Here is a 12961-nt window from a genome sequence, read left to right as displayed (position 1 = left end):
TTCCGCACGGATGAATGGGGCAACTGTGCCCCTGAAGGACCAGGTGCGCAGCCTGGGAGTCATTTTGGACTCACAGCTGTCCGTGGAGGCGCAGGTCAATTCTGTGCCCAGGGCAGTTCCATCTGGTACGCAGGATGAGACCCTCCCTGCCTGCGGACTGTCTCGCCAGAGTGGTGCATGCTCTGGTTATCTCCCGCTTGGACTACTGCAATGCACTCTCCGTGGGGCTGCCTTTGAAGGTGACCTGGAAACTGCAATTAATCCAGAATGCGGCAGCTGGACTGGTGATTGTGAGCGGCCGCCGAGACCACACTGAAAGACCTACACTGGCTCCCAGTACGTTTCCAAGCACAATTCAAAGTGTTGGTGCTGACCTTTAAAGCCCTAAACGGCCTCAGTCCAGTATACCCAAAGGAGCGTCTCCACCCCCATCGTTCTGCCTGGACACTGAGGTCCAGCTCCGAGGGCCTTCTGGCGGTTCCCTCGCTGCGAGAAGCAAAGCTACAGGGAACCAGGCAGAGGGCCTTCTCGGTGGTGGCGCCCGCCCTGTGGAACGCCCTCCCATCAGCTGTCAAAGAGATAAACAACTACCTGACATTCAGAAGACATCTGAAGGCAGCCCTGTTCAGGGAAGTTTTTAATGTGTGACATCTTAGTATATTTTTGGTCTTTGTTGGAAGTCGCCCAGAGTGGCTGGGGAGACCCAGCCAGATGGGCGGGGTACAAATAATAAATATATTATTATAATAATAATATTATTATTAATCTAGCCCAACCTCTGCAATGCAGGAATAGGCAGCTGTCTTCAACAGGGATCGAACCTCCAACCTTGCCGTTATCAGCACAGAGCTCTAACCATGGGGTACACCAATGCCTTGGAAACGAGGCCTTATAAACAAAACCGAAACCCTTTTGGGGTTTTTTTTTGGAGGTGGTCGCCCTCCGGCCGCCTCGAATCACCCCCGGGGAGCAGTTTTGCAGCATCACCCAGGGTCCCCACCCACTTATTCCAGAACCACGTACCACGGTGAAGCCCCCTCCCCTTCTTTAAATGCACCGTGTTTTCATTTTGCAGAGGAGACAGATTCGGGGAGTGGGTGGTTGGGTGAGTGGAATTTGCCCTTTTAAAATCAGAGAGAGGGGGGGAGGAGTTGGGGAGGGGGCTGGGAGGCCTCAAAATAAATAAATAACCTTTCCTTCCTTCCCCGCCCCCACGGAGACAAAAGGCTAGCTACCTTTCTTCAAAGCCTCATTCATCTTGCATTGGAAAGCGAGTCCCTAGTGACTTGTCCCATACAGTGAATAAATCAGAGATAAATGGGTTTTTTTTTAAAGGGAGGGGGGAATAAGATGGGGAGGAAAGCAACAGAGGGCTGGCACCAGCCAATAGCAGCCCAGAACATGCTCTTGTGTAACCATGGCGACAGCCAATGGCTTCCAAGATGATGGATATATATACACACACACACACACACACACACACACACACACAGAGAGAGAGAGAGAGAGAGAGAGAGAGTCGCTCTTTCTCTGTATCCCCCTCCTCCAAATAAATAGATAGATGATAGATGATAGATAGATAGATAGATAGATAGATAGATAATGATATGCCCCATCTTTAAAAATAATCACAGCTGAATTGGAGAAGCCAGCCTTCCATTTTGAGCTGGTTTTGACTCAGGAGCTCAGATTTATTTTTTTTAAGTGGGGTGGGGGGAGGTGGCAGAGAAAATAACGGGTGGCAGACGTCCCCCTGCCCTCGCTGGCCAAGATTTTAATTTGCGCCATACATCGAAAGCACATCCCAGCGCATCGGTTTTTGTCCAAAGGATCCTGGAAACTGTAGTTTTGTCCCAGGCGCTGCAAATGGCAGCTTCCTCCGAAGGGGTGGGTGGGGAAACTACAGTTCCCATGGTTCTTTGTGTGCGTAGGGGAGGTCGTATTTATTATATACCGTAAAACCCACATACACCGAAAGCCCTCCGAGTGAACGACGAAAAAGGATAAGAGAATAAGAGTCTCACAAAAATAAAATAAAATCGCACCCTTAAGTTAAAGTGTACAGGCTAAAAACAGACTGAAACAAATTAAAACCCCTACGAACTTTCTAAATGCCTGGGCTTTAAAGGATATCCATTGGGTGTGCTTTGAACGCATGATATAGACTCTATTAGAACCCCTTTCTCCCATCACCTCCTGGCAAATGGAAGGGGAAGAAATGGAGGCAGTGAGAGATTTTACTTTCTTGGGCTCCATGATCACTGCAGATGGTGACAGCAGCCACGAAATTAAAAGACGCCTGCTACTTGGGAGGAAAGCAATGATAAACCTAGACAGCGTCTTAAAAAGCAGAGATATCACCTTGCCAACAAAGGTCCATATAGTAAAAGCTCTGGTTTTCCCAGTAGTGATGTATGGAAGTGAGAGCTGGACCATCAAGAAGGCTGATCGCCGAAGAATGGATGCTTTTGAATTCTGGTGCTGGAGGAGACTCTTGAGAGTCCCATGGACTGCAGGAAGATCAAACCTCTCCATTCTGAAGGAAATCAGCCCTGAGTGCTCACTGGAAGGACAGATCCTGAAGCTGAGGCTCCAAGACTTTGGCCACCTCAGGAGAAGAGAAGACTCCCTGGAAAAGACCCTGATGTTGGGAAAGATCACAAGGAGAAGGGGACAACAGAGGACGAGATGGTTGGACAGTGTTCTCAAAGCTACTAGCATGAGTTTGACCAAACTGCGGGAGGCAGTGGAAGACAGGAGTGCCTGGCGTGCTCTGGTCCATGGGGTCACAAAGAGTCGGACACAACTAAACGTGGCTCCTCCAGCACCAGAATTCAAAAGCATCCATTCTTCGGCACTTCCATACATCACTATGCGTAATGCTGGCGGTCAACAAAAGAGGTTCAAAGACCCTCTCAAGGCAAATCTTTAAAAAAAATGTAGTATAAACACCGACAACTGGGAAACACTGGCCTGTGAGCACTCTAGTTTGAGAACAGCCTTTACCAAAGGCGTTGTAGGCTTTGAAGACACTCGAACTCAGGACGCAAGGGAGAAATGCGCTAAGAGGAAGGCACGCTTGGCAAACCCTCGCCATGATCAACTCCCGCCCGGAAACCAATGTCCCCACTGTGGAAGGATGTGTGGATCCAGAATTGACCTCCACAGTCACTTACGGACTCATTGTTAAAACCGTGTTCATGGAAGACAATCTTACTCGGCTACGAGGGATCGCCAAAGAAGAAAAGCAAAATTTCCTTCTTTTTAGTGTGTGTGCGTGAGGTTCCAACCCTCTAAAAGAAAAATGTAGAAAACTGAGATAGTCATTGGAGGTCAAGTCTATTTTAAGACTGACTATTCATTATGAATTAATGTCATAAAGGCTCCTGGGGAAAGATTTTGGCTCCAGGCAGCTGTCAACCAACCATTCACACCTCCTCCGAGTGCCAGGGAAACTCTAGATCCCAGAGATCTCTCTCAGATCACCAACCCTCCCCACTTCAGTTATTTTAAGCTGCAGGCAAATTAAAGTCACCAACCCCTTTGCGAAGACCACACGTAGTGTCCTACTGGATTGGATTCAGAGTAGACACGTTGGAAGGACCCAGCTCATTCCCTTTCAATGGGCCTACATTAGAATAGAATCATAGAATCAGAGTTGGAAGAGACCCCAAGGGCCATCGAGTCCAACCCCCTGCCAAGCAGGAAACACCATCAGAGCACTCCTGACATATGGTTGTCAAGCCTCTGCTTAAAGACCTCCAGAGAAGGAGACTCCACCACACTCCTTGGCAGCAAATTCCACTGTCGAACAGCTCTTACTGTCAGGAAGTTCTTCCTAATGTTTAGGTGGAATCTTCTTTCTTGTAGTTTGGATCCATTGCTCCGTGTCCGCTTCTCTGGAGCAGCAGAAAACAACCTTTCTCCCTCCTCTATATGACATCCTTTTATATTTGAACATGGCTATCATATCGCCCCTTAACCTCCTCTTCTCCAGGCTAAACATGCCCAGCTCCCTTAGCCGTTCCTCATAAGGCATCGTTTCCAGGCCTTTGACCATTTTGGTTGCCCTCCTCTGCACACGTTCCAGTTTGTCAGTGTCCTTCTTGAACTGTGGTGCCCAGAACTGGACACAGTACTCCAGGTGAGGTCTGACCAGAGCAGAATACAGTGGCACTATTACTTCCCTTGATCTAGATGCTATACTCCTATTGATGCAGCCCAGAATTGCATTGGCTTTTTTAGCTGCCGCGTCACACTGTTGGCTCATGTCAAGTTTGTGGTCAACCAAGACTCCTGGATCCTTTTGGGCAGGGACCCACCGATTGCAACAGCTGTGTTGGCACCCCATAAATATATAGTTAAAAAACAACAACAGGGGGTCCATAGAAACAGGGCAGGGCGAATTTCCATTTGGGCGGCTTTTTGCAAGTCCTTCAAAGTCTGCAGAGTTCAAGGGGGATGAGCTAGAATTCTTTCAGCACCCTGGACAGAGCAGGCATCAAATATCCCTAAGGTTCATCTGCACTATAAATTTAAAACAGTCTTGCCCCTCTTTGAACAGCCAAGGTTTCCCCCTCAATTCATCATGGGAACTGTAGTTTGGTCTGAGTGCTGAGAGCATTTGGGAGATCCCTGTTCCCAAAGTTCCCTGGGAAGAGGGGATGGATTTTTAAACCACTGGTCCCATCACCTCCTGGCAAATAGAAGGGGAAGAAATGGAGGCAGTGGGAGATTTTACTTTCTTTGGCTCCATGATCACTGCAGATGGTGATAGTAGCCATGAAATTAAAAGACGCCTGCTTCTTGGGAGAAAAGCGATGACAAACCTAGACAGCATCTTAAAAAGCAGAGACATCACCTTGCCGACAAAGGTCCGTATAGTTAAAGCTCTGGTTTTCCCAGTAGTGATGTATGGAAGTGAGAGCTGGACCATAAGAAGGCTGATGGCCAAAGAATGGATGCTTTTGAATTCTGGTGCTGGAGGAGACTCTTGAGAGTCCCATGGACTGCAAGAAGATCCAACCTCTCCATTCGGAAGGAAATCAGCCCTGAGTGCTCACTGGAAGGACAGATCCTGAAGCTGAGGCTCCAATACTTTGGCCACCTCATGAGAAGAGAAGACTCCTTGGAAAAGACCCTGATGTTGGGAAGGATGGAGGGCGCAAGGAGAAGGGGACGACAGAGGACGAGATGGTGGGACAGTGTTCTCGAAGCTACCAGCATGAGTTTGACCAAACTGCGGGAGGCAGTGGAAGACAGGAGGGCCTGGCGTGCTCTGGTCCAGGGGGTCACGAAGAGGCAGACATGACTAAACGACTCAACAACAGTAATTGACAAGTGCTGTAAATTCAAGGGCTGGTCAGCTGCCTTGCATGCAGAAGATCCCAGGTTGAATCGACTGGACAAGGGTGATGGGATCGTCCCTTCTCTGACCCAGAAGAATCAAAAGGTCTGACTCTGCGTACAAGGCAGATTCTTGCATGCCAAAACTCTGGCGAAGAATTAGAGGATTTGGGTTGGAGTGGCATTGTGCTATTGTTGTTGTTGTTATTTTAACCATTGTAATATGATGATGATGATGATGATGATGATGATGATGATGATGATGATGATGATTTATACCCTGCCCATCTGGTTTCTCCAGCCACTCTGGGCAGCTCCCAACAGGATATTAAAAACACACCAAAACATCAAACATTAAAAGCTTCCTTTTGGCAAATCCTACATAAGAGTAAAATAAATTCAGGATTAAGGGGGTAGAGGGGCCGTGGCCCTTCTCTTCAAGTGAAAGCAAGATTCCAGTCCTCATTGTTCTCAGCTTAAAAAAAGGAATTGTGAGTTTTGGAGAGGTCATCCCCTAATAATAATAATTTATTATTTCTACCCTGCCCATCTGGCTGGGTTTCCCCAGCCACTCTGGGCAGCTCCCAACAAAACATTGAAAACAGAATAAAACTTCAAACATTAAAGACTTCCCTAAACAGGGCTGCCTTCGGATGTCTTCTAAAAGTCAGATAGTTGTTTATCTCCTTGACATCTGATGGAAGGGTGTTCCACAGGGCGGGCGCCACCACCGAGAAGGCCCTCTGCCTCGTTCCTTGTAAACTCACTTCTCGCAGGGAGGGAACTGACAGAAGACCCTCAGGAGATGGACCCCGGTGTCCAGGCTGGAGGCACTCCTTCAGGTATACTGGGCCTGGACCGTTTAGGGCTTTCAAGGTCAGCACCAACCCTTTGAATTGTGCTCGGAAGCGTACTGCAAAAGCACCCAGGTTTTGAGATTCAAAAGGATCAGGAGAGACTTCCCCCTTCTCCTCCCCCAACCAATAAATAAATAAATTGATAGGGGCATTTGTGCCTTACATCTCCCTGCCAAAATGCAGAATTTGGAATTAAATTTGTGGCTGGGGAGCAGATCAAGTGAACATATTAAACTACAATCTCAGGGGTCTTAGTTATCAACCCAGATGTTCTGGGGAGATTAACAGCCTGGAAGGAGATCCCATCTGTCACCCCCGGGCCAAGCCAGCGTCACATATCTAACGCGTCATATTAGATGAAAGAGGAAAACACTGGGAGAGTTAAAAGAAGAAAATCACGAGCGTTAAAATGAAATTACAGAACAGGAGGGGAGGAAGTGTATATTAAACAGAAGGGCATTAAAACAGCACACAAAGTAAAAGGGTTATCCGACTCAGAGTAGACCTATTGAAATTGACCTAGGCCTGCCCATTAATTTAAATGGATCTCTGACGTTAGACACTATCGATTGGTTTGCTTTTGCTTTCAGAAAACCGTAATGCCTCTGATTTGCTTCTACATTATTGCTTCCCTCATCAAAGGACACTAGAAAACTGTCCTTGGTAAGGGTACCGGGAATTGTAGCTCTGTGAGCGGGGGAACTACAATTCCCAGGATTGTGGGGGTTTTTTTTATTGCTTAAAAAAAATGTTAAATGGAAACATTGCATTGTTCAGTGTTAAAGCAATAGTTTGTTAAGCAATGCCTTAACGTCGATCAACATAATCAAATATTTAGGGCTGTGGGGGGTCATTTAAAGTCCCCCCAAAATAAGCATATATTGATGGAATGTTTACTTTCTATACTGGCTCAGTAGAGTAAAAATATTTCTAAGTGGTGTGCAGAAAACTGAAGCTGAGAGAGAGAGAGAAAGAGAAGAAGGAAGGAAGGAAGGAAGGAAGGAAGGAAGGAAGGAAGGAAGGAAGGAAGGAAGGGTGAGAGAGGAAGGAAGGAAGGAAGGAAGGAAGGAAGGAAGGAAGGAAGGAAGGAAGGAAGGAAGGAAGGGTGAGAGAGGAAGGAAGGAAGCAAGGAAGGAAGGAAGGAAGGAAGGAAGGAAGGAAGGAAGGAAGGAAGGAAGATTTCACCAAGGCTAAACCTAGCTAGTGCTGTTACGGTTAGTCATATTCTTTCATTTCAAGGGATCTACTCTGAGTCCAGAGGGAGGGACCAGATCCAATGGCTTCAAGTGACAAAAAAAAGGAGATTCCAACGAAACATTAGGAAAGAACTTTCTGAGGCTAAGGGCCATTCAGCAGTAGACTGGACTCAGAAAGGGGCAGAGTGTCCTTTACTGGAAGATTCCAAACAGAATTTGGACGGCCAATTCTCACGGAGTCTTCAGCTGTGATTTCTGTACTGCCCCGGGGGTTCGGCTGGATGGCCTTTGGGGGTCCCCCATTCCATGATTCTGTGAAAGCTGGACACGGGGGCCCCAAAGAGAAAGGAGGAGCATCAAAACAAAAGAACTAAGTTAGTGAAAAACAAAGAGCAGGAATCATTAAGATGAAAGGAAAGAGAGAGAGCAAGAAGGAGAGAGAGAAAATATCCTAAAGGAATTAAATCTGATCTAATCTGGATCTGGAGAGCTGGATCATAAAGAAAGGTGATCGCCGAAGAATGGATTCTTTTGAATTATGGTGCTGGAGGAGACTCTTGAGAGTCCCCTGGACTGCAAGAAGATCCAACCTCTCCATTCGGAAGGAAATCAGCCCTGAGTGCTCACTGGAAGGACAGATCCTGAAGCTGAGGCTCCAAGACTTTGGCCACCTCAGGAGAAGAGAAGACTCCCTGGAAAAGACCCTGATGTTGGGAAAGATGGAGGGCGCAAGGAGAAGGGGACGACGGAGGACGAGATGGTGGGACAGTGTTCTCAAAGCGGCCAACATGAGTTTGACCAAACTGGGGGAGGCAGTGGAAGACAGGAGGGCCTGGCGTGCTCTGGTCCAGGGGGTCACGAAGAGGCGGACACCACTAAACGACTAAACAACAACAATCTGGATCTAGTTTGGATTTATTCAGCTGCTTTATCGTATTATTTATTATTATTATTATTATTATTATTATTATTATTATTATTATTATTATTATTATTCTGCTCCGTTCTACTGGTTTTGGATTGTTGGAAGCTGTCCTGGGTTTTTTGTTTTAACAGGAGGGGAAATAACTTTTAACAGAAAAGGAAGAAACATCTAGAGGAGATCTTGTGGGAAAGGAGGAGGGGAATTAAAATGCAAAAAAGGGAGAGGGGATTTAAATGAAAGGGGAAGAAAAAAAGAAGGGAGAGGAGGGAAAAAACTGAGCAAAATTGGAAAGGGAAAGGACCTGAAAATGAAAAAAAAACAACAAAAATGCCTGAATCTTTTAGGGCCTGGAGATGTTCCAGGGAAAGGGGAGAGGGGCTAGTCTCTCCCGCTGCGCCCCCCCCCATACACTCACACCCTGCAAACCCCCCAGGGGGGTTAAACAAACAGGCTGTTGTTACCAGTTCCTGCTAATTGAAATTTCAGTCAAGATCCAGGGCGCAGAAGGAGATTAAAGGAGGGGAGGCGAGAAAGAGGAAACCCAACTCTGGCAAACAAAGCGGCCTCAGGGGGGAGAGAGGAGGGGGCATCCGAGCCCCCAGAAGCAGCCCCCTCCCACCTTCCCTCTCGTGTCCTGCTAAGAGGAAACATATCCCAGTTTGACATCTGGGAGGCAAGGTCAATGCAATTGCTGGATGGGAGCAGAGGAATCAATATATCATCAGACCCAGACACGACATGCAAACACTTTGATGCAGGAAGATGGGAGGATGCTCCCCCCATCACACACACAGAGGATGGGGTCACCATGGCAACCGGGCCTGACTGGTACCCAGCTTTGCCTAGAGCTCCCCTCCGGAGGATGGGGAAGAGGAGAAGGTCATGGAAATGATGGTGGGAGGAGTAAAACAGACCCCCCCCCAAACCGTATTAATGAAACAATTCTGGGAAGGAAGGGGGAAGGGGAAGGGGGTCCCGACAAGCTTGTTGTTGTTTAGTCGTGTCCGCCTCTTCGTGACCCCCTGGACCAGTGCATGCCAGGCCCTCCTGTCTTCCACTGCCTCCCGCAGTTTGGACAAACTCATGCTGGTAGCTTTGAGAACACTGTCCCACCATCTCGTCCTCCGTCGTCCCCTTCTCCTTGTGCCCTCCATCTTTCCCAACATCAGGGTCTTTTCCAGGGAGTCTTCTCTTCTCATGAGTTGGCCAAAGTCTTGGAGCCTCAGCTTCAGGATCTGTCCTTCCAGTGAGCACTCAGGGCTGATTTCCTTCAGAATGGAGAGGTTGGATCTTCTTGCAGTCCATGGGACTCTCAAGAGTCTCCTCCAACACCATAATTCAAAAGCATCCATACTTCGGCGATCAGCCTTCTTGATGGTCCAGCTCTCACTTCCATACTTGGAAAGGACTGGCCTTTGTGAAATAGCCTGCGAGGCTGATCACCGAAGAATGGATGCTTTTGAATTCTGGTGCTGGAGGAGACTCTTGAGAGTCCCATGGACTGCATGAAGATCAAACCTCTCCATTCTGAAGGAAATCAGCCCTGAGTGCTCACTGGAAGGACAGATCCTGAAGCTGAGGCTCCAAAACTTTGGCCACCTCAGGAGAAAAGACGACTCCCTGGAAAAGACCCTGATGTTGAGAAAGATGTAGGGCACAAGGAGAAGGGGACGACGGAGGACGAGATGGTGGGACAGTGTTCTCGAAGAGACCAGCATGAGTTTGACCAAACTGCGGGAGGCAGTGGAAGACAGGAGGGCCTGGCATGCTCTGGTCGAGGGGGTCACAAAGAGGCGGACACGACTAAACGACTAAACAACAACAACAACAACAAGTCCTTTCCAAAGTTCCTGGAAAGAGCAAACACAAGCCTCTCTTTCTCCGCACCCTGAAATAAAAAATAAATCCCACCCCTTCCTAACCCCTCGAAGTTCACGTGAGCACAAATCTGGACAGTGTCCATGCAGGTAACTCTAACCTTGGGACAAAGGCTTGCCTGACAACCTCCTGGCCTGAGATCAGCTTAGTAACCGGTGAGATTGCTGTAGAATCTACCATATTTTTCGCTCTATAAGACGCACCAGACCACAAGACGCACCTAGTTTTTGGAGGAGGAAAATAAGAAAAAGAATATTCTGAATCTCAGAAGCCAGAACAGCAAGAGGGATCTCTGCGCAGTGAAAGCAGCAATCCCTCTTGCTGTTCTGGCTTCTGGGATAGCTGCACAGCCTGCATTCGCTCCATGAGACGCACACACATTTCCCCTTACTTTTTAGGAGGGGAAAAGTGAGACTTATAGAGCGAAAAATGCGTTAGTTATCTTTGGGGTGGTGGAAAGGAATGGGAGACAAACCAGTTTGCTTTGGGGATGGCACCAGATCGCCGTTCCGAACCGAGGACTCAAGAGATTGAGCTAAGAGCCGGCAAGCACCGAGTTCGAATCTTGTCTCTGTCTGGAACTCACAATGGATGGGTTGAGGCAAGTCTTTGTCTCTCCCTTCCCACCAAAAAATATGGATGATAATAATACTGTCTAATATTGTTAATACTAATACTAATTTTATTTATACCCCACCCATCTGGCTGGGGTTTCCCTAGCCAATCTTGGCGGCTTCCAGCATAAATAAAAACATCATACAGGATTGTTTAAGGATTGCCTCTTTATATATACTGAATGCAAATGTAAAGAGGCTTTAGCTAAGTGGCAGGGCGCCCATGGCAGGTTCCACGCTTGGCACCCCCCTGCCTGAAACCTTAGAGAGCTGTTGCCAGTCAGTGTGGGGAATATTGCACTAGATGGAGCCATGGTCTAAGGCAGCGTTCTGTTCATTTCGGCCTTGTAGTTCAAAGCGATGAGGACTAGAATCTTGCTTTCTTTTTAAGGCAAGGCCCGTGACATGCAGATGGTTCCCCCTGCCTGAAACCACCGGACAGCTGCTGCCAGTCCGTGCGGACAGCACTGGGATAGGTGGAACCACGGGGGTACCGACTCCGTATAAGGCAATTGATGGAATTGAAAGAGCACACGTTGTTTTATTATTGTGCACCAAACATCCCTGGCTCTGAGCCTTACAACATGCAAAGTCATTCCAACAGCAAAATGGAGCCTCCTGGGCGAGGGCAGTCTACCGCAAAAACGCCAGGGATGCAAACCAGGGGCGTTCCTTCTACCGCCTTTGTTGTCTGCATAGGTTTTTTCCAGAGGGCGTGTGTCCAACCACTTCCGGACACAGAGCGCTCTATTAGATGGGCTGTTTTTTTGGGACGGATCCAGCAAACCCATTCCGAACGCTCGCTTGTTTTTTTTTCTTTCTTCCAGGGCGTTGGTGTCATTTGGCTAAACTCGGAGACGTTCATTTTCGGCCTCTCTCCCTTTGCCTCCCCTGTGGACGTTAGCCTTTTGGAAAGGGGCGCTTGGGGAAAATGGCGCTCCATTTTGGACCCACATCAAATCTACACACACACACACAGACACACACACACAGACACACACTGCCTCTCGCATCCCCAAATGCCTGCCAACACACCTTTGTCTGGAGTTGTCATCGCTAGGCAACAAAAACAGATTCCCGTCCCTCGTCCCTTTTGCGAAGAGGAGGTGTTTGTGTGTCTGTAATCACGACCGCGAGATGGATGGAAAAATAGACAGCGAGACAGACAGACAGACAGACAGCCAAACGATTTCTCACCAAAGGAGGTTGCAACAACCAAAGCACAATATTGGCCATCGTTTAAAACACATACACACCGGTGTAGCACAACCGAAATGAGATTGTGGGTCCGGGGGACACCGCCGCATCGTGAACAAGCCCAGGCTTCGAAACCGCAATCTGGACCTTGCAAAATTAAAACCGTCCCTGCCACCCTCCACAGCTTGCACCCTGCATTTGCGGCTCCCGGTTCCCCCCAAGGGCTGGTACCTGGTTTTATAAACCCGCAAGCTGAGAGGGACAGCGGTTGCATTAGGAAAATAACACACAAACACAAACAGATTGAAGCTTTTTGTTTGCCATCGACAGCTATTGGTTGAGAGCAGGAAAGAAAGCATATTGGAAAATGCAGGTGCATCTCTTAAGAGGGAAGGCAGCGAAAGGAAAAAGCCTTACCTCATCACCGAAGAAGGTGGAATGGAGGAAGGACAGAACCCACAGCAAGCCCATGTAGTTCTCTGCATTCTCTGCCACCCTTTCGCTGGTTCTCCCCTCCCTCTCTGATGGATGCAGATGGGCTTGGCTGGCTCGCTCTGGCAAGGACGGAGGCGGCAGCGCTCTCCAGCGAGCGCTAGGGAGCGGTGCAGAGTCAGTCCATCGGGTTGCTAGGGGGGAAAATGTGGCCGAGAGAATATTGCAGGAGGAGGAGGAGGCTGCAAGGCAGTCTGCAAATTTTATTTTTATTTTCCAAATCATACCTGTCCTTTGTTGTTGTTGTTGTTTAGTCGTTTAGTCGTGTCCGCCTCTTCGTGACCCCCTGGACCAGAGCACGCCAGGCCCTCCTGTCTTCCACTGCCTCCCACAGTTTGGTCAAACTCATGCTGGTCGCTTCGAGAACACTGTCCCACCATCTCGTCCTCCGTCGTCCCCTTCTCCTTGCGCCCTCCATCTTTCCCAATATCAGGGTCTTTCCAGGGAGTCTTCTCT

General features: G+C 48.3%; 1 protein-coding gene across 1 annotated transcript in view; it reads right to left on the bottom strand.

Moving 5' to 3' along the window:
* Positions 1 to 12695, bottom strand: part of APC2 (APC regulator of Wnt signaling pathway 2) — a 46985-nt gene extending 34290 nt beyond the window's left edge. Inside the window, exon 1 of the mRNA XM_028713535.2 lies at positions 12431 to 12695. Within this exon, the coding sequence (XP_028569368.2) occupies positions 12431 to 12484 (54 nt within the window). The 5' untranslated portion in view covers positions 12485 to 12695. The remainder of the gene's footprint in view (positions 1 to 12430) is intronic.
* Between the last annotated feature and the right edge of the window lie 266 nt (positions 12696 to 12961).

Source organism: Podarcis muralis, chromosome 18 (assembly GCF_964188315.1).
Source record: "Podarcis muralis chromosome 18, rPodMur119.hap1.1, whole genome shotgun sequence".
Taxonomy (NCBI): domain Eukaryota; kingdom Metazoa; phylum Chordata; class Lepidosauria; order Squamata; family Lacertidae; genus Podarcis; species Podarcis muralis.
Note: the sequence above shows the minus strand (reverse complement) of the source record. Positions and strands in the feature narration are given on the sequence as shown.